We start from the raw sequence: 18647 nt of genomic DNA, 5'->3' as shown, positions 1-18647 counted from the left end.
TTCGGATATTTTTGATCCATTTGGTTTAATCTATGGTTGCAGAACCCACTGATACTGAGGGCCGAGTATATTTACATAATTTTAAAATAAAGCCTAAAAATCAAAGATAGAATACATTTTAATTCTGTTTAATTTGATGAAGCATGTGTGTCTTATTACCTTAACTAAACTCTGAAACACCTTTTAAAACTAAATATAATATAGCTTTTACTTCAGGTTTTTAGCTGGAATTCTTTAAGCCTTTCATATGTAAAAAATATATAGTAAAGGAAGTAATTTGAGTGACATGAGAATAATGTTTTGGAAATTGTCTGGAGTTAGAGTCTAACATATATTTAGGCTTTAAATTTTAGTTATAGAATTAACTTATATCAGTGTATTTCCTTCAGCTCACTTGGGATCCACATGTAGACCTCGTCAGCTCTTTCAGCTACAAAAATAAAGCAAGAATAAAAATTCAATCACTGATACCCTTTCTTCCAGTTGATCGAATCAGCTGCTGAAGCTTGTGCATTCATCACATAGTTCTCGTGCCATGGTTTTCAGCTCCATCAGGTCATTTAAGGACTTCTCTACACTGGTTATTCTAGTTAACCATTTGTCTAATCTTTTCTCAAGGTTTTTAGCTTGTTTGCAATGGGTTCGAACTTCCTCCTTCAGCTCGGAGAAGTTTGATCATCTGAAGCCTTCTTCTCTCAACTTGTCAGTCATTCTCTGTCCAGCTTTGTTCCGTTGCTGGTGAGGAGCTGCGTTCCTTTGGAGGGGGAGAGGCACTCTGATTTTTAGAATTTTCATCTTTTTTGCTCTGTTTTTTCCCCATCTTTGTGGTTTTATCTACCTTTGGTCTTTGATGATGGTGACATACAGATGGGGTTTTGGTGTGGATGTCCTTTCTGTTTGTTAGTTTTCCTTCTAACAGTCAGGACCCTCAGCTGCAGATCTGTTGGAGTTTGCTGGAGGTTCACTCCAGACCCTGTGTGCCCGGGTATCAGCAGCAGAGGCTGCAGAACAGTGAATATTGCTGAACAGCAAATGTTGCTGTCTGATCATTCCTCTGGAGGTTTCGTCTCAGAGGGGTACCCGGCCATGTGAGGTGTCACTCTGCCCCTACTGGGGGGTGCCTCCCAGTTAGGCTACTTGGGGGTCAGGGACCCACTTGAGGAGGCTGTCTGTTCTCAGATCTCAAACTCCATACTGGGAGAACCTCTACTCTTCAAAGCTGTCAGGGACATTTAAGTCTGCAGAGGTTTCTGCCACCTTTTGTTCAGCTATGCCCTGCCCACAGAGGTGGAGTCTACAGAGGCAGGCAGGCCTCCTTGAGCTGCGGTGGGTTCCACCCAGTTCGAGCTTCCTGGCTGCTTTGTTTACCTACTCAAGCCTCAGCAATGGCGGGTGCCCCTCCCCCAGCCTCGCTGCCACCTTGCAGTTCGATCTCAGACTGCTGTGCTAGCAATGAGCGAGGCTCCGTGGACGTAGGAACCCTCCTAGCCAGGTGCTGGATATAATCTCCTGGTGTGCCATTTGCTAAGACCGTTGGAAACGCGCAGTATTAGGGTGGGAGTGACCCGATTTTCCAGGTGCTGTCTGTCACAGCTTCCCTTGGCTGGGAAAGGGAATTCCCTGACCCCTTGCCCTTCCTGGGTGAGGTGATGCCTCACCCTGCTTTGGCTCACTCTCGGTGGGCTGCACTCACTGTCCTGAACCCACTGTCCGACAAGCCCCAGTAAGATGAACCCAGTACCTCAGTTGGAAATGCAGAAATCACCTGTCTTCTGCGCTCACGCTGGAAGCTGTAGACTGGAGCTGTTCCTATTCAGCCATCTTGGAACTGCCTGGCCTAGTGTCAAGAATAAAAATTCTAATGAAGTGACAATTTATATAACTAATATACCACTCTTATATAGCCCTAGAGCTCTATTTAATATTATTTAAATGGCAAAATATAATTTTACTTGGTTAGAACTATAACATTTTATAATGTTAAAACTTTATAGCATTGGGCTTTAGATTTATGAAATAATACATGTCAGTTCTATTTCTAATTTCTTTTTTAAAAATTATTTTTCAGTTTCAAGTTTATCCAAGTAATATGGAATTTAATATTCTAAAATTGTAATAAGGTTTTAAAAGTTAGTCCTTCAATCTATCAAATTTTTTTTTTTTTTTTTTTTTTTTTTTTTGGAGACGGAGTCTCGCTGTGTCTCCCAGGCTGGAGGGCAGTGGTGCGATGTTGGCACACAGCAACCTTTGCCTCCCAGGTTCAAGCGATTCTCCTGCCTCAGCCTCCCGAGTAGCTGGGATTTTACGGGTGCCCACCACCACACCTGGCTAATTTTTGTATTTTTAATAGAGACAGCGTTTCGCCATGTTGGCCAGGCTGGTCTCGAACTCCTGACCTCAACTCCTGCCTCGGCTTCCCAAAGTGCTAGGATTACAGGCGTGAGCCACCGCACGTGGCCTCAAACTTATTTTTATACACAATGTTAGATAAGGGTCTAACTTGATTTTATTTCAATTGACTAGTCAATTTGCTAATAACCTTTTAAAAATTAAACTTTTTTCATGAGAATGCCATCTTTATCTCATGTTAAGATTTTGTAAATATGTGCACATATTTCTAGACTATCCATTTCACTTATCTGTTTTAATGCCAACACCAGACTCTTTTATAGTAATTTTGTAGTAAGTTTTCACAACTTGTAGGGGAAATAGGTTTCCACTGTTCTTTTCAAGTTTCAATTGTCACACACCTATTCTTCCATATGAACTTTATTTATTTATTTATTTATTTATTTATTTATTTATTGAGACAGGGCCTCACTCTGTCTCCCAGACTGAAGTGCAGTGGTGTGATCTCAGCTCACTGCAACCTCCGCCTCCTGGGCTTGAGCAGTCCTCCCACCTCAGCCTTCAGAATAGCTGGGACAATAGGTGCACACCTCTATGTCCAGCTAATTTTTGTATTTTTTGTAGAGATGGAGTTTTGCCATGTTGCCCAGGCTGGTCTTGAACTCATAGGCTCAAGTGATCTGCCCGCCTTGACCTCCCAAAGTGCTGGGATTACGGGCATGAGCCACTGTGCCCAGCCTCATGTGAACTTTAAAATCAGTTAACCTAAATAGAAAAGAAATGGTGAGAATCTTGTTCAAATCACATTTAAGTTTACTTATTAATTTCAGAAAAATTAACATTGTTATGACAGTAATGTCACTTTAAGAAACAGGTCTTGTTTGATATCCAGAGGGAGCTAACTGGGAAAATGTTGAAAGATTGAAGGAAAATTCTGAGGAACTAAATGAGGTTAGAGACCATGAAATTATAGCAACTTTAGCCTGAATGGTTGAGTGAGTTTATTCCAAGATCGCAGAGTAGCTAAGTATAACAGAAGAGAAGCTAAATGTCTGAAAAAGAACAAAGAGACAAGGGATCAAAGGCAAGGAATTAAAAAATTCAAGTGCGATGACAAAGGAAAAGATAGAAATGATGGGTCAGATAGTCTAGGCGAGATTTTTAAGGAATTAAAAACCAGAAGGTTTGCAACAGATTGGAAGAAAATTTTGTTTCTGGGACTGGAAGTCTAACTAAATTTGCAGATGAGGAGCATATAAAGTAAGAGCATTAATAATGAGCTGGAATAGTGGTAATTTATGGTCAAAGTAAGCTTTTGAGGTTAAATATTTTAGAGGTAGAACACATTTAAGTAATGAAATCTAAGAAGTATGGAAGCCATTGTGGTTATCAGAGTGGATTGTTGGAAAAGAGTAAAAGCAAAGGTCACCAGAAGAGAGAAGATCCGTTGAAGCCATTATTGTAGATATTGAAGTTACTGATGGTAGAACAAGGTATGGTACCAGAGGCCGTACATCCTGTTCTCTTGTGACAGGGCTATTCACTGTTTAAGTTTTACCAGTTTTGGCAGCTTCAGTGAATGCAGGAGTATCTTTTTTATTAAATGACTCTTTTATCTGGCAAAACTATCTCTGATCAGTGGATTGCAGACTATTAACGTGACTTTCATGACATTTTGAACTTTTAAAGCGGCATATAGGCCAAACATTTTATGACCCTCTAAAATAATTTAAAATCATAGGGTCTTTATGATCTCAAAAACAAGCAAGCTGTTCCAAGAGAAAGAGGAAGTATCTGTTAGTGAAAATTGTTGTGCCGTATGCTTACTGCCAAGAGTTTCAGAATTTTTATTAGGAGTTCCACAAAGTCATTAGCTTTTAAGAAGGGAGCATAGAGAAAGAGTGTGGGAGAGATGGGACAAGTGATGTGGGGGGTTCAATGGAGAAGATGTAAAGAGTAATGAATAATTAGGAAAGGGATCCACAATTTCTGGCAAAAGATTTACTTTCTACAAATGTATGTTTAAAGCGTCATGGAAACACTATTACATTCTCTTAGTTTGATTCTTTTTTTAATGACCGGAAAACTAGCAAGTTGAGTAGCCACAGAAGATATTTATATATGAAGGTAGAAAAATAAAATTTTAGGGACAGATAGTATATAACTGGTAGAGATTAGAATGCAAAATCAGTTACTTATAACTTCTACTGGTTGTAGATTTTTCTTCAGTTTAGTTTGTAGTTATCTGATTCCTTTAAAATCTCCTAGAATTGAAATTTAGAGATATTTCTAAAAGTAAAAGAACTTATTATACCTTGCATTTTGTCTAAACAAGGAACTCTTAACCAGTGCATTCAGTTTGGCTTTTTGACTTGTAAGTCCTTATTTTACTTGACCTCCTTACAGCGTTTGACATAGTTGAAACTCCTCATTCACCTGATTTTCCTTTTATGTATGTGGCTACTCTCTCTTTTTTTTACTGGCTCCTTCTCTACCAAATCTTTAAATGTGTATTATGCAGTTTTTTAAATTTGTAAGATTTAGATTTGCTACTTGCTAAAATAGATGAAGATTCAGCTCCCTCACCTCTTTTCCTCCCAAAACTATATATCTATAGTTGCTTTATTGGTAGCTTTTGTAATATGTAATATTTTGTTTCATCCACTATAGGCAATAGCCCTCAAGTCTGCATTTGCAAGATGAGTCTATCCTTTTTATTTTTCCCACTTTGTACATTGCAACTTCTATCAGCTATACTTTTGTAATTTCCCTTGTGATTTCTTCTTTTTGCAGTGGTTGTTAAGACTGCAGTGTTTAATTTGTGAATTTACCAGATTTGTTCATTGTGGTCAGAGAAGACATTTTGTAGAATTTAATCTTTTTAAATTGATTAGACTTGCTTTATGGCCAAACATACGGTCTATCCCAGAGAATTTTCCATGCGTACTTGAGAAGAATATGTATTCTGCTGTTGTTGGGTGGGATTTTCTATATATGTCTGTTAGTTGGTTTTATAGTGTACTTCAAGTCCTCTGTTTACTTGTTGATCTTCTGTCTGGTTGTTCTATCCATTATTGAAGGTAGGGTATTGAAGTCTGCAACTATTATTGTAGAACTGTTTCTTCTTTCAACTTTGTCCATTTTGCTTCATATATTTTAGGTGTTAAGTGCATATACCTTTATAATTGTTATACCTTCCTTATGGATTGACCAATTTTTCAATATAAAATATTCTTCCGTGACTCTCATAAAAATATTTGATATAAAATCTGTTTAACGTAATATTAGTAGCTACTCTGGCTCTCTTTTGGTTACTATTTGCATGGAATATCTGTTTCTATTCTTTCCATTTCATCCTATTTGTGTCTTTTAATCCTGTAGAAAGCATACACTTGGAGCTTTAAAAAAAAAAAATCCTGGCTGGGACTGGTGGTTCACACCTGTAATCCTAGCACTTTGGGAGGCTGAGGCGGGTGGATCACCTGAGGTCAGGAGTTCAAGACCAGCCTGACCAACATGGCGAAACCCCATCTCTACTAAAAATATGAAAATTAGCCAAGCGTGGTGGTGCATGCCTGTAATCCCAGCTACTCAGCTACTTGAGGCAGGAGAATCACTTGAACCCAGGAGGTGGAGGTTGCAGTAAGCCAAGACTGCGCCATTGCACTCCAGCCTGGGCGACAGAGCAAGACTCCATCTCGAAAAAAAGAAAATCCTTTCTGCTAATTTCTGCCTTTTAATTTGGGTAGTTTAATCTTTAAAGTCCTGATAAGGAAGGACACATGTCTACCATTTTGTTACTTGCTTTCTATCTGTTGTATATCCTTTTTTGGTTCCTCAATTCCTTCATTGCTTTCTTCTTTTGTATTTAACTGATTTTCTTAGTGTACCATTTTTGATCCCTTTCTTGTTCCTTTTACTGTACATTTTCTAGCCATTTTCTTAGTTGTTATCCTGGGGATTACAATTACCATTTTAATTTAGCTAGTTAGAATTAATACCAATCTAGTTGTAATAGTATATAAAAACTTTGCTTCTGTTTAGCTCTACTCCCTTTTCTGTTACTATTTTCAGAAATTACATCTTTAAACATTGTGTGCACATTATAGAGTTATAATTATTTTTATGCATTTTTCTTCTAAATCATATTTTAAAAAGAGGAATTACCACCTAAAAATTCAGTAATACTGGCTTTTATTATGTACCTGTGTAATTACCTTTCTTGATGTTATTTCTTCATATGACTTCAAGTTACCAACTATTATTCTTTAATTTCCAGAGAACTTCCTTTAGCATTTCCTGTAGGTCAGGTATACTAGTAATAAACTCCCTCAGCTTTTGTTTATCAGGGAATGTCTTAATTTCTCTCTTATTTGTGAAGTCCAGTTTTGCCATATATAATTCTGGGTTGACAAGTTTTTTTTTTTTCTTTCAGTATTTTAAATATATCATCCACTACTTTCTGGTCTCCATGATTTCTGATGAGAAATCAGCTGTTTTTCTTATTGAGGATCCCTTGTCCATTATGAGTCACTTCTCTGTCACTACTTTCAAGATTGTCTCTTTATTTTTGTCTTTCGGTAGTTTGGTTATAATGTGTCTTGGTGTGGATCTATGAGTTTATCCTAGTCAGAGTTCATTGAGCCTCTTGGATATGTTGTTTTATGTCTTTTATCAAATTTGGGAAGTTTCTGGCCATTGTATTTTCAAATATTCTTTCTGCTTTTTTTTCTGTCATGTCTGTGCTTCTGAAACTCCCATTATGTTTATGTTGGTATGCTGGATACTGTCCCACAGTTTTCCTGGTTCTGTTCATTTATCTTTATTCTTTATTTAACCTCAGTCCTCAGACTACATAATTTAATTGACCTAAGTTTACTGATTCTTTCTCCTGCCTGCTAAAATCTGCTGTTGAAGCCCTCTAGAGAGCTTTTCAGTTATTGTACTTTTCAACCCCAGAATTTCTATTTGATTCCTTTTTAATTTCCATCTCTTTATTGATATTCTTTATTTGGTGAGACATCATTCTCTTGGTTTTCCTTAGTTATTTCAGCATATTTAAAATAGTTGACTTAAAAGTTTTTGTCTAGTAAGTCCAATGTCTGGGCTTCCTCAGGGACAGTTTCTGTTCATTTCTCTTTTTCCTGTAAGTGGGTTAGTCTTTCTTGTTTCTTTGTATGCATCATATTTTTTGTTGAAACTGGACATTTATGTGACGACTCTGGAGATCAGATCATTCCTCCCCCCTAGGGTTTGTTGTTGCTGCTTGTTTTGATTGTTGTCTTCTATTTGTTTAATGACTTTACTAATTATTTCTGTGAAAACTATATTATTTATCATGTGTACCCACTGAAATCTCTGTTCTATTAGCTTAGTGGTCAGTTAGTGATTTTCAGAGATTTTCCTAAATGCCTGGAGAAAAAAGGAAAAAATAAACCTCTCCCAGACTCTATGGATTGGTTCTGTTTTGAGGCACTCTTTCACTGCTTATCTAGGCAGTTTACCACTCTGCCTTAACCTTCATTCCTGCTTGTGTGGAACCTGAAGATCAGCCAGGGGTTAGGTTAGGTTAGTGTCTTGGCTCAGGTCTTTTCCAAACATGTGTCTGGCCCTGGACATACATGTGGCCTTTTAGATTCCCTGGACTCACAGGAGCTTCTCACAACTCTATTCTCCCAGACATCTCTTTCCCCAGCCTCTTCCTTCTCAGCCTTTTTGGTCTGTCTGTTGCTTGCTGCAGCTACTATCCCTTGTCCAATGTGGTGGCAGCTAATACATTTTTGCCTTTAAATACTTTCAACAAATGCCACTTAGAAGCCACCTCAGCCCTAGAGAAGCTCCAAGGCAAGTGATACAAAGGCAAGCCCTTGAGCTAATCCTTCAGAGAGCCACCAAACATGTCAAAACATACAACTACAACTTTTTGAGAATATGGTCTGCATTGCTTCCTCTGTTGCCAGCAACCTGCACCAGGAATGTGGGCTGTTTAACTTCAAGGCCACCACCAAGCTGGGGAGTGGGGAATGGTAACAGGGTAAGTTAAGATGCTTCAGAACTCTCTTATTGAAATTCAACAGTTTTTCTTTTCTTCATTAAGTGTTTCCCTGGTTTTGTAATTTATTAGATTCCAGATTTCTGAAAAAGTTGATTTTGTTTTTGGGGTTTTTTTGTTGCTAGCATATTCGTTGCTTTTGTGGAGGGATGGAGTGTTTTGGAGTTCCCCACTCTAGCATTTTTGCTCTCTCTTTGGGATTCCAATTTGGCTTTATTCTATCAGTTATACTTCTAAATTTCAAGATTAATGTCATTTATATCTGTTCTATAATCATAAAACTTTGTCAGTTGGTAGCATTTAAAACTTGAAAACTGGTAAAGAGTATTTAAGTCTCTATAATATAACAATTTTTTACTTTATAGTAAAGGATTAAGCTATGATTATGTCTCCTTTTCCGCTTCCTAAGCCACTCTAAGAATAGTCATATCATCAAATTCAAATGGACCCCTCGTCATTATACTTTAAAAGTTGTCCAAACCCATGCCACATTTTAGTTTGCCCCTTGTTTGAGTCATGCCTTTCATATATAGTTTGTTTTTTTCTGGAGTTTCTGATTGCCTTTTTAAAAAATTGAACAAAGAAATTTACTGCTGTTTCTACATTTCTGACTTCTAGTATCTACTCTTTTTGAAGCCTGTCTCTGTGATCTAATTTAGACTCATCATTTGCTTTTGGGCCATTCTTTATAGTTTATTATTTTATATCATATTATTAGTAGCCTTTGATTTTTTCTTGTATTATGTGTCTTTCTCATATCTTCAAGTATTTCTGTCCTCTCAACCTCTCGATAGTAGAGTTCTTCGGATTTTGTTCCTGGGCTCTCTTTACACTCTCTGCTTTCCTCTTAGGCAGTCCCGTACCATGCCTTTGATTTTAAATACCATTTATATACTGAAGACACAAAAATGTATACCTGTTCCTTTATGGTTTACCCACTTAGATTGTGTTTAGGAAAACAAGTCCTTTACCACATTGAGATTTTAAAAACATTCTCCCATTTTGTCTTCCTAAAGGTTTAACATTTGGCCTTTTTTATTTAAATTTTTATTATACCTGTAATTGATTTTTATATTTGAGGCTAAGGTCTGATTTGGGTGGGGAGGGGTTTTCCTTCCATAGGAATAATCAGTTACCCTAGTGCTATTTATTGAGTGTTCTTTCCTTTCTCATTGAACTGCAATGCCACTCTGTGAGACTTTTGTTGGCAGTGAGAGAAGTAGGTGGGAGAGACCTGTTACAGATCTTCAATTAATGCCCCTGTGTTCAGTCTCACTTCTCACTCCCATCCTCCATCATACTTACTGTTAGTTGCTTTCCAGAGTTCCACTGAGCAATTTGGCTGCCATCTTTTTCTTATTTCCAGTGCATGTTTGAGAATACAGCCCTTTTTAATCCTTCTTCTTCACTTAACACTTTTTCTTTCTAGCTTCCAGAAATTTTCTGAAATCTGCTGCCAATAGTCTTCCCCTACTGTGCTTGTTGTTGTTGTGGGTTTATGTCTTTTTCATTACTTTACTATTCTTCGATGGGGTCTTGGAGGGAGAGCTTTTAAACACATGTGCTTAGTCTATCTGCTATTTTTTTTCTTTGAGACGGAGTCTCACGCTGTGTCCCCCAGGCTGGAGTGCAGTGGCACAATCTCGGCTTACTGCAACCTCTGCTTCCCGGGTTCACGCCATTCTCCTGCCTCAGCCTCCCGAGTAGCTGGGACTACAGGTGCCCGCCACCACGCCTGGCTAATTTTTTGTATTTTTAGTAGAGATGGGGTTTCACCATGTTAGCCAGGATGGTCTCAATCTCCTGACCTCGTGATCCGCCCACCTCGGCCTCCCAAAGTGCTGGGATTCCAGGCGTGAGCCACGGCGCCCAGTCGTCTATCTGCTATTTTTATCTGAAAGTACGAAGTGAAGAATTTTAAACATTAGAGGTTATATTTCTACATTTTCTGTAAGTCTTCAAAAAGATAATTAAATTTTATCATTTGGGACCCTGAATGATACAATTTAACTATTTCTGAACATACAAAGCTAGTCAGAGGGCTGCAAAGTTTCTTACCTAGTGTTTCAATTCGTTTTTTAATACTACGTAGGGTTTTCCATTTTTAATAATCATTTATATTTATAGTCTTTAGTATTTCGTAATGCCAAAAAAGTGGATAATTCTTGGGTTACAATGTCTGTAACCTTTGGCTTATGGGTGTGTAACTAAATGCCTGGAAACAAGTCTCCATGAAAAAATTATAGACACAAAAAGGGAAGAAATTCTCTAAAACTTTGCTATATCCCACTAATGATTTCACTATTCACTGTACTTGGGACAGCTCTACAGTAAAATGACATATTGCAGGTTTCTTTTCTCTGGCAGAAATTGGAAAGTACTTGGTGTAATGTTTTTTTTTTTTGCTTACATTGGATGCATGCAGTGAAGCTGGGTTATTTTTGGTCATTTCCTGTCTATGAACACTGTGGTATTTTAGCCAACACTACTATAATAAAATATAATGCATACAATGAATTTTCACACCTATGAATGTTGTAATAGAAATTCATAAAATAAATTATTATAGGAATCAGCACCACTTATTCATTGGGAAAAGAATCTTCCGAAATATTTTAAGTCTTTCTGTTCAGGCCTGTTACGAAAAGCCTAAAGGTTAAAAAAACAATAATAATCCTCCTAAATAATGTCTCTTTTCATCTAGACATTTAAGAGTATGTTCTACATTTAGCTGGGCTTTCAGAGTCATTACTTTATTGCGTTGAGCTAGTCACCCTGTCTTTTCTTAGGGTCCTTTATTGAAAAGGCATAGGATATTTTCCTGACTTTTTTTTTTTTTTTGAGACGGAGATTTTGAGGCTGGAGTGCAATGGTGCAATCTCGGCCCACTGCAACCTCTGCCTCCCAGGTTCAAGCGATTCTCCTGCCTCAGCCTCCCAAGTAGCTGGAATTACAGGCATGCACCACCATGCCCAGCCAATTTTGTATTTTTAGTAGAGATAGGGTTTCATCATATTAACCAGGCTGATCTCTAACTCCTGACCTTGTGATCCACCCACCTTGGCCTCCCAGAGTGCTGGGATTAGAGGCATGAGCCACTGTGCCTGGCCTCCTGACTTATTCTTATGTAAAGATCAAGTTGAATAGATGAAACTTTGGACTTAAATTAATCACAAAAAATCTTGAAGAGAATTCGTATTTGATGTCATTCTGCCTGCTGTTATATATAATTAATATTTCAGTTGGAGAATATAATTGGAAATGTATTGGACTTTATGGTAAAACACATTTTAAACATCCTCCAGAGAAGAATACCAGCTTTCTTAGAGTACAGATTTAGACTAGACAGAGGTAGGAAACTGGGTCAGATGACCAGTTACCCACTCTAGAAATCTGACTCACACTTAATTCCACCCTTTCCTTCATTCTCCAGTCAACCACTAAGTCTTACTTTTATTTATTCTCGAATGTCTAATAAATCTGTGTTCTCTTTTATTAATAATAATCATGAAAATGTACTGAGCTAAGTATGAGGCATAGTTTAGAATATTTTTTTCTAATCTTCACAACAACTCTGAAAATATATATATATATATATATATATATATATTATGATAATCATTTAATACAAGGAAACTGAAACTCAAAGAATTAAATAACTCGCCCCAGAAGTCATCAGTTACCCATGGCAGATCTGGAATTTGAACTAAAGTCTATCTCACTTTCTTGCCATTGCCATTTTGACTACACCATACCATTTTTTGTTATGCCAGCATATGGTCTAGTGGTCTTCTTACTCATCCCCTACATTCAGCCTCTCCCTACTATGTCCTCCACAAAGTTGATTGACTTATCTGTCTGAAGTGGGTCTTTGAGAGCAGAGAGCATATCTTATTCATCTTTGTATCCCTAACACCAATACCTAGATCCATGCATGATACTTTGGAGGTGCTTAAAAACTTGCATTGAATATAATCTCATCACTTTTTAAATTTAAAAACCTTTTTCTGCTTCTGAACCATGCAGGATAAAATCTGACTTTTCAGGCTCATCTCCAGCTCCTACTCCCCTCCATGTTTCAGTGTTCCTACCCTATATTTTAGTGTTCTAGCCATAGAAATATTGTTCAACCCAGCAATCCCATTACTGAGTGTATACTCAAAGGAATATAAATTACTCTAGTATAAAGACACATGCACATGTATGTCCATTGCAGCACTATTCACAATAGCAAAGATGTGGAATCAATCTAAATGCCCGTCAGTGATATACTGGATAAAGAAAATGTGGGAGGCCGAGGCAGGCAGATCACCTGAGGTCAGGAGTTCGAGACCAGCCTGGCCAACATGGTGAAACCCCGTCTCTACTAAAAATACAAAAATTAGCTGGGTATGGTGGCATGTTCCTGTAATCCCAGCTACTTGGGAGGCTGAGACACAAGGATCTCTTGAATCTGGGAGGCGGAGGTTGCAGTGGGCTGAGATTGTGCCACTGCACTCCAGCCTGGGTGATAGAGTTAAAATGTGTAAAAAAAAGAAAGAGAGAAAATGTGGTACATATACACCAAGGAATACTATGCAGCCATAAAAAAGAATGAGATCATGTTATTTGCAGGGACATGGATGGAGCTGGAGGCCATTATTGTTAGCAAACTAACACAGAACAGAAAATCAAATACTGCGTGTTCTTACTTATAAGTGGGAGCTAAATGATGAGAACACAGGGATACCCTCAGGGGAAAGACACACCAGGGCCTATTGGATGGTAGAAGGTGGGAGGAGGAGGAAAAATAACTAACGGGTACTAGGCTTAATATCTGGGTGATGAAATAATCTATGAAATAAACCCCCATGACACAGTTTGCCTGTGTTACAAACCTGTACATATACCCCTGAACTTAAGGGTTAAAAAAAGAAATTATTCTTACATAAATATATTGTACATAATCAGGTTTTATTTTCCATACAAAATAAAATCTGTGTCAGGTTTGCACATGTGCCCCTGAACTTAAAGTAGTCATTCCTGCGCCCTTCTTCATTCTGTTTTACCAACTTCTGCTCCTGATAAAAATCTGCTATTTATCTCTCAAGGATCAGTTCAAATGCAACCTTCCTTTTTAAATTTGAGTTTTCCCCTCTGGAAGAATTAGTCATTCCTTTCTCTGTGTTCCCTTAGCATATGGTTTAAATATTCATTATATCACAATAAGCACATTATATTATATTTAATATATATATTCATCTTCCTCTCCACCCCACCCATCCAGATTGAGAGCTCCTTGAGGGCAAATATATCTTGATTTATTATTATATCCCCAATGCTTAACACAATATCTGACACATAATAAGTTCACCACAAAAACCTATTTGTTTAATGAGATATTGAGGTCATTTTAGTTTAGAAATTATATCCCATGTGTTTATTAGGTTGATTGCAGAGTAGGATTAGAGCAGTTATATTTCTGAAACTATCACCCAGTAAAAGTGAACAATAATTTTTCTATATCCAGAAACCTTTGTATGATCTCAATGTTGATTGTTCTTATCAATACAGATGATTTAGTGGCATGTGCCAGAATTCTTAGCACAGTGTTTGGTAGATAGTGGGCTTTCAGGACATGTTTGGTGAATGAAAGAAAGAATTAATTAGTTAATTAATTAATATGTGTGTATGTATAACTAAAAAGATGTACCCATATCTGCTAAGGATACAAGGAAAACTAGAAGAACAATCCCCAAAATATAAACATTGTTTGGCAAGCTAAGTCATTTTTTAATGGAGCTCAGAACACACTTTCCCAGAGGAGCAAATTTGTAAACATTGGCCAGAGTTTAAGGCTAAACTCAAAAGATTCCTTCAGAAAATAACTGAAATGGGTTAGGTGTTATATGGCCTGTTTACTAGGTGCTAGTGAAAAGGATGAGCCTGTCTGCAGCCCAGGAGACTTGCCATTTGTTTTTTACCAAATGGGCATGTGATAGCTATATAAATTGGAAATTACTTCTGCTTTGTTTTGTAACCATGTCACTGTTTTGCTGAATGTAGTCTTGTTTATTATGTCACTTATTTCCTGAAGAGTTTACTTGACAAGCCCTTTACACAAAATAAATAATCCCTTTCTGATGACAGACTTTTTATTGTGGAGGTTATATTCTTAAACTTATAATTATGTGGAAAAAGAAAGGCAAGACACTTTTAAATATATGATGTGGAGCAACATCATTTCCCAAAGGATTTGTTGATGTTTTTGATACATAACTCTGATGCCCCATCATTTTTACATTAAACTTTTTTGCTGGTTAATGTGGCCATCAGGCATCCCTATGTGGGTAAACCTTCTTGCTAACCCTTATTCTGTGTCTATATCACTGATTCTGCCCCTTTACTGAAATTATAGCTAATGGTTCAGACATCCTTCTTAAGGTATAATACATACTCATTAAAAACTTCATCATTGTCCCACTTCATTAATTCATCCAAGAAATATGTATTGAGCAGAGCATATGCTAGGAGCTGTACTAGATGTTGGATCTACTATAGTAATTGTGACAAAATTCAAGCCCTCAAGGATCGCTGTGTTTAGTAAGAGAGATAGGTAAGGCAACAAGTAATTGCAGTACAATGTGGCAAGTATTGTAATAGCAGTATGCACTCTTTTCATCTTCTTTGTTTTAGTGGCAGTGAAGCTGTCCTTTGTTCTGTTCCAGTATTGATTATATAAGCAGCCTCAATGAGATATAATCTAACTCAATGTATCACACAAAGCACAATGTATGGAACTAATTGTTAAGTTAGTTTTTCCTATTATCAGCCTTCACCTTTCTAAGATTATCATCTAAGACCATTCATGTACTACTACTCATTGGATATTTGATTTTCGTCACATAATAATCATTGTCTTAAGTGCTAGTCTGGTAGAAATCGAGCCTTTTTGTATTTTCTTGGTTGCATATTCACTTAAAGTAGACTGATGTTATTACTCATCTTGTTATTGAATAAACAAATGTGTAGAAGGTTAACTGGTACCTCTGAAATAAGTATGATAAACAACAGGGCAGCGCTTTCTTAGTTTTATCCCTTAACATCATTGTAAATGTTTGAAGATCTTTGATAATTCATTCAGTATACGTTGTTAAAAGCTAATTACTAGATTTTGGGACCCCAAAGATGAAAAAATATACAATCTCTAGCCTCACTCACTATCTGGAATAACAGGCAAAATCGTAAGCATAAAATTGTAATATAGTTATGAGAAGTGTGTTCCAGGAGTGTACCAAAGACCATGGGAGCACAAATAAGAGTGAGACACTAATTTTAGTAGGGACAAATAAATACTGGATGAAAGCAGAAATCCCAGAAGGAAAATGCAGAAACAAAAACCATGCTTTGTTTAAGTTTTGAGGTTGGGTAAAACAAATAGTTATTTCTCTATTCACAAAGCAGATAATATGAGTTGGATTAAGATATTTCATTTATTCTCTAGCTATCATTTAGATAGCCTTATATAAAAAATGTGGCTTCTACCTTGGAAATAATAATTACCAAATTCAGTGCAGTATGAGAAGCATGTATATGTATATATATATATATATATATATATATATATATATATATATATAGTGTGTGTGTATATATAATATAAATAATGATTCCTTTTCACTATTTCTTATTTCAAAGTGAGGAGGAAATCTACACTGATTTTACTGATTATAACTGTAGTATACACTTTAAAAATTTCAAAAACCATTGAAGTATCCAAAAGTAGAAAGTTAGAGTTACCCCCTAATACAACCTCTGAGAAATAAACTATTTTTAGCAGTTATTACTTGGTTTAGAAACATATTTTTGTATGTATGGTTCTTACTATAGAAATACTAATTTGTGAACTGCACTTTTTTTCTAGTCAGAAAAGTTTATAGATTGGGAAAACCTATCTGTGTTGACATGAAAAGATAACCATAATGTAGTAAACGGCTTGTTTTAAAACTAAAGGGAATATTAGTTATCTTTCATGGATAGAAATAATTTGGGTTTAGAGGTGATCTTTTTTGTTCATAATGTGCCTCTTTTTAAATTAAAATATATGATTAGAATAATACAAAACTGCCAGCTAGTCTATTGAAAATTAGTCCTTAATGCTCTAGGTTTAATTACTGAAATGAAAAAAGAATATAAAATTGTGAAGAGCTTTTCTGACAGGTCATTATACTGTTAGGTATTCTGCATGATATCTGTCATTTAAAATTATTCTTTGGGTTTTCCAGGCCTCTAGACTCAGGACTCAACAACGCTTTACAAGGTTTATCTGTCATAGACACATACCTTGTTGAAGTGGATGGGGATACACTTTCCCTGTATGGCTCAGGAGCACTGGAATCTCTGGATAGGAATTGGAGTGTTCAAACGGCAGGAATGATCACAACAGTCTCCTTCACTTTCATAGAATTTGATGAAATCGTCCAAGTGCTTCCTAAACTGAAGATTAAGTTTCCTAATTCTCTGGTAAATATTTCCTTTTAGTAGTATATTTGAATTATTCTTAGTCAATGACTTGTGTGTTCAGGCCAAAGACCTGTTTTAACTTGTATTTATGTAGTTTTTATCTGGCAGGAAGATTTAAGTTTTGTGTTGATTTTCTTGAGCTAGGATTTAAATTAGTATTCATAAATGGCCTTGAAGTTTTATGTTAACATTTGAAATTGTATCTCAAAAAAAATGATCCTTTGTAGAGTAGAAAAAGACTGATATAATTTTATTCAAGTTATATATTTCTACTTTATAAATGATTCACCTTACCACATAGCCTTATGTATTCACCTATTGTACCTGGTAATGGTGAAATGTATATTTACTGTATAATTTTTACAGTTGTCCCCTAACAATGTTGAAAATAATGTTAATAGCTCATTAAAATTACTTTGAGAAATTAGCCTTCCTCAATTATGGTGTCATTGTATTATTTAGTATGCATTTGGAGAAACTGATTTCTGTAATGAGTTCTCTCTTGAGTTTTTATTATTGTTGTGTTTTTCTCTGTCAGCCAAGAGACTTCCCTCACCTGCCTTTTTGGTGGGTTTTTGTTTTTATTTTCACTTCATTCTCCCTAAAAACGATAGTTAGGGGTGGAGACAGTATGTTTAGAAAAGAGCATCTAGATTCACAGACAGAATGCTTGCATTAACATTGCAGTTTTAGTGATTTGATTTTTCTGTAGCCAGTATAACTATCCTACCTAGTGTTTGGCAAGATACAAGTAAAAATAACTAACTAGTTCTTCTCAGGAAAATTGTGGGGGCCTGTATTTATAAAGTTCTGAAATTTTCATTTCCAGTCTTTTTAAAAAAAAATTATTTAATGTCAATGTAAAGCATATAAAATCAATAATTCCTGAAAGAATCTGCATTATTTGATATTTATGTAACTTTAAAGAATGTTTGTTTATAAGTGAGACTGTCATTTATAGAAGGAGTCACCCAGAATTCAATATTGGATGGATTCCATCAATGGTGCATTGGATGAATTAAAGTTATGTAAGTTTAGTACATTCAGTTGATGTAATGTAATTGAAAACATATTTGCTAAGCCTAAAGTTTACATATTTACCTGGGGAATGATTAGTGAAGCTTTAATGTTAATATTTCAATATAGTTAAAATCAATGTTCTGATCTGTATTTGTGTTTTATTATTGCAGCACCTTAAATTTAAGGAAACAAATCTTGTAATGCTGCAGCAATTTAACGCACTAGCGCAACTCCGTCGTATTGACCAGTTGACAATTGATCCTCAAGGAAATCCAGTTGTCAATTTTACACTCTGGAAATACTATGTACTGTTTAGGCTAAGCCATTTTAGTATGCAGAAAATAAATGGAACAGAGGTAAGCTAAAAACTAGATGAACTATAGAATAAAAATATTCCTTCTTAGGGGAAATAGTTACTTTAAATGTTTAGGAATTTAAGTAATCATGATAGAACATTTGAGATATAATGTTTGTTTTTTTTAAAATTGACATTTAAAATGTCAAAAGGCTAAGAATCTATTTTAAAACTTCCAAAGAACTAAACAAATTGTAAAAATAAAATAGTAACCAGGTTATAGTGAATGGCAAATACTTATACTGTTGTTTGTAAGCATTCAGTGAAATAAAATGGTGGGGCGACAGTTAAAAATAAAAATAAAAAATAACTCTTTTATAAGTAGTGTGATCTTTGTATTTCTCAAAGTACTTTGCAGACTGCCTGGTA

At 36.0% G+C, this 18647-nt stretch overlaps 1 protein-coding gene across 6 annotated transcripts in view; it reads left to right on the top strand.

Annotated features, from left to right (window-relative positions):
* The window catches only part of LRRC49 (leucine rich repeat containing 49), a 161367-nt gene that overhangs the window by 98421 nt on the left and 44299 nt on the right, over positions 1-18647 (top strand). For all 6 annotated transcript variants that reach the window (XM_055277921.2, XM_055277917.2, XM_055277920.2 and 3 more), the window contains 2 exons: positions 16666-16903; positions 18094-18279. In XM_055277921.2, coding sequence (XP_055133896.1) covers positions 16666-16903; positions 18094-18279 — 424 coding nt within the window. The remainder of the gene's footprint in view (positions 1-16665; positions 16904-18093; positions 18280-18647) is intronic.

Source organism: Symphalangus syndactylus, chromosome 5, assembly GCF_028878055.3.
Source record: "Symphalangus syndactylus isolate Jambi chromosome 5, NHGRI_mSymSyn1-v2.1_pri, whole genome shotgun sequence".
NCBI classification, from domain to species: domain Eukaryota; kingdom Metazoa; phylum Chordata; class Mammalia; order Primates; family Hylobatidae; genus Symphalangus; species Symphalangus syndactylus.
The sequence above is the reverse complement of the archived record's forward strand: the minus strand, read 5'-3'. Positions and strand labels throughout refer to the sequence as shown.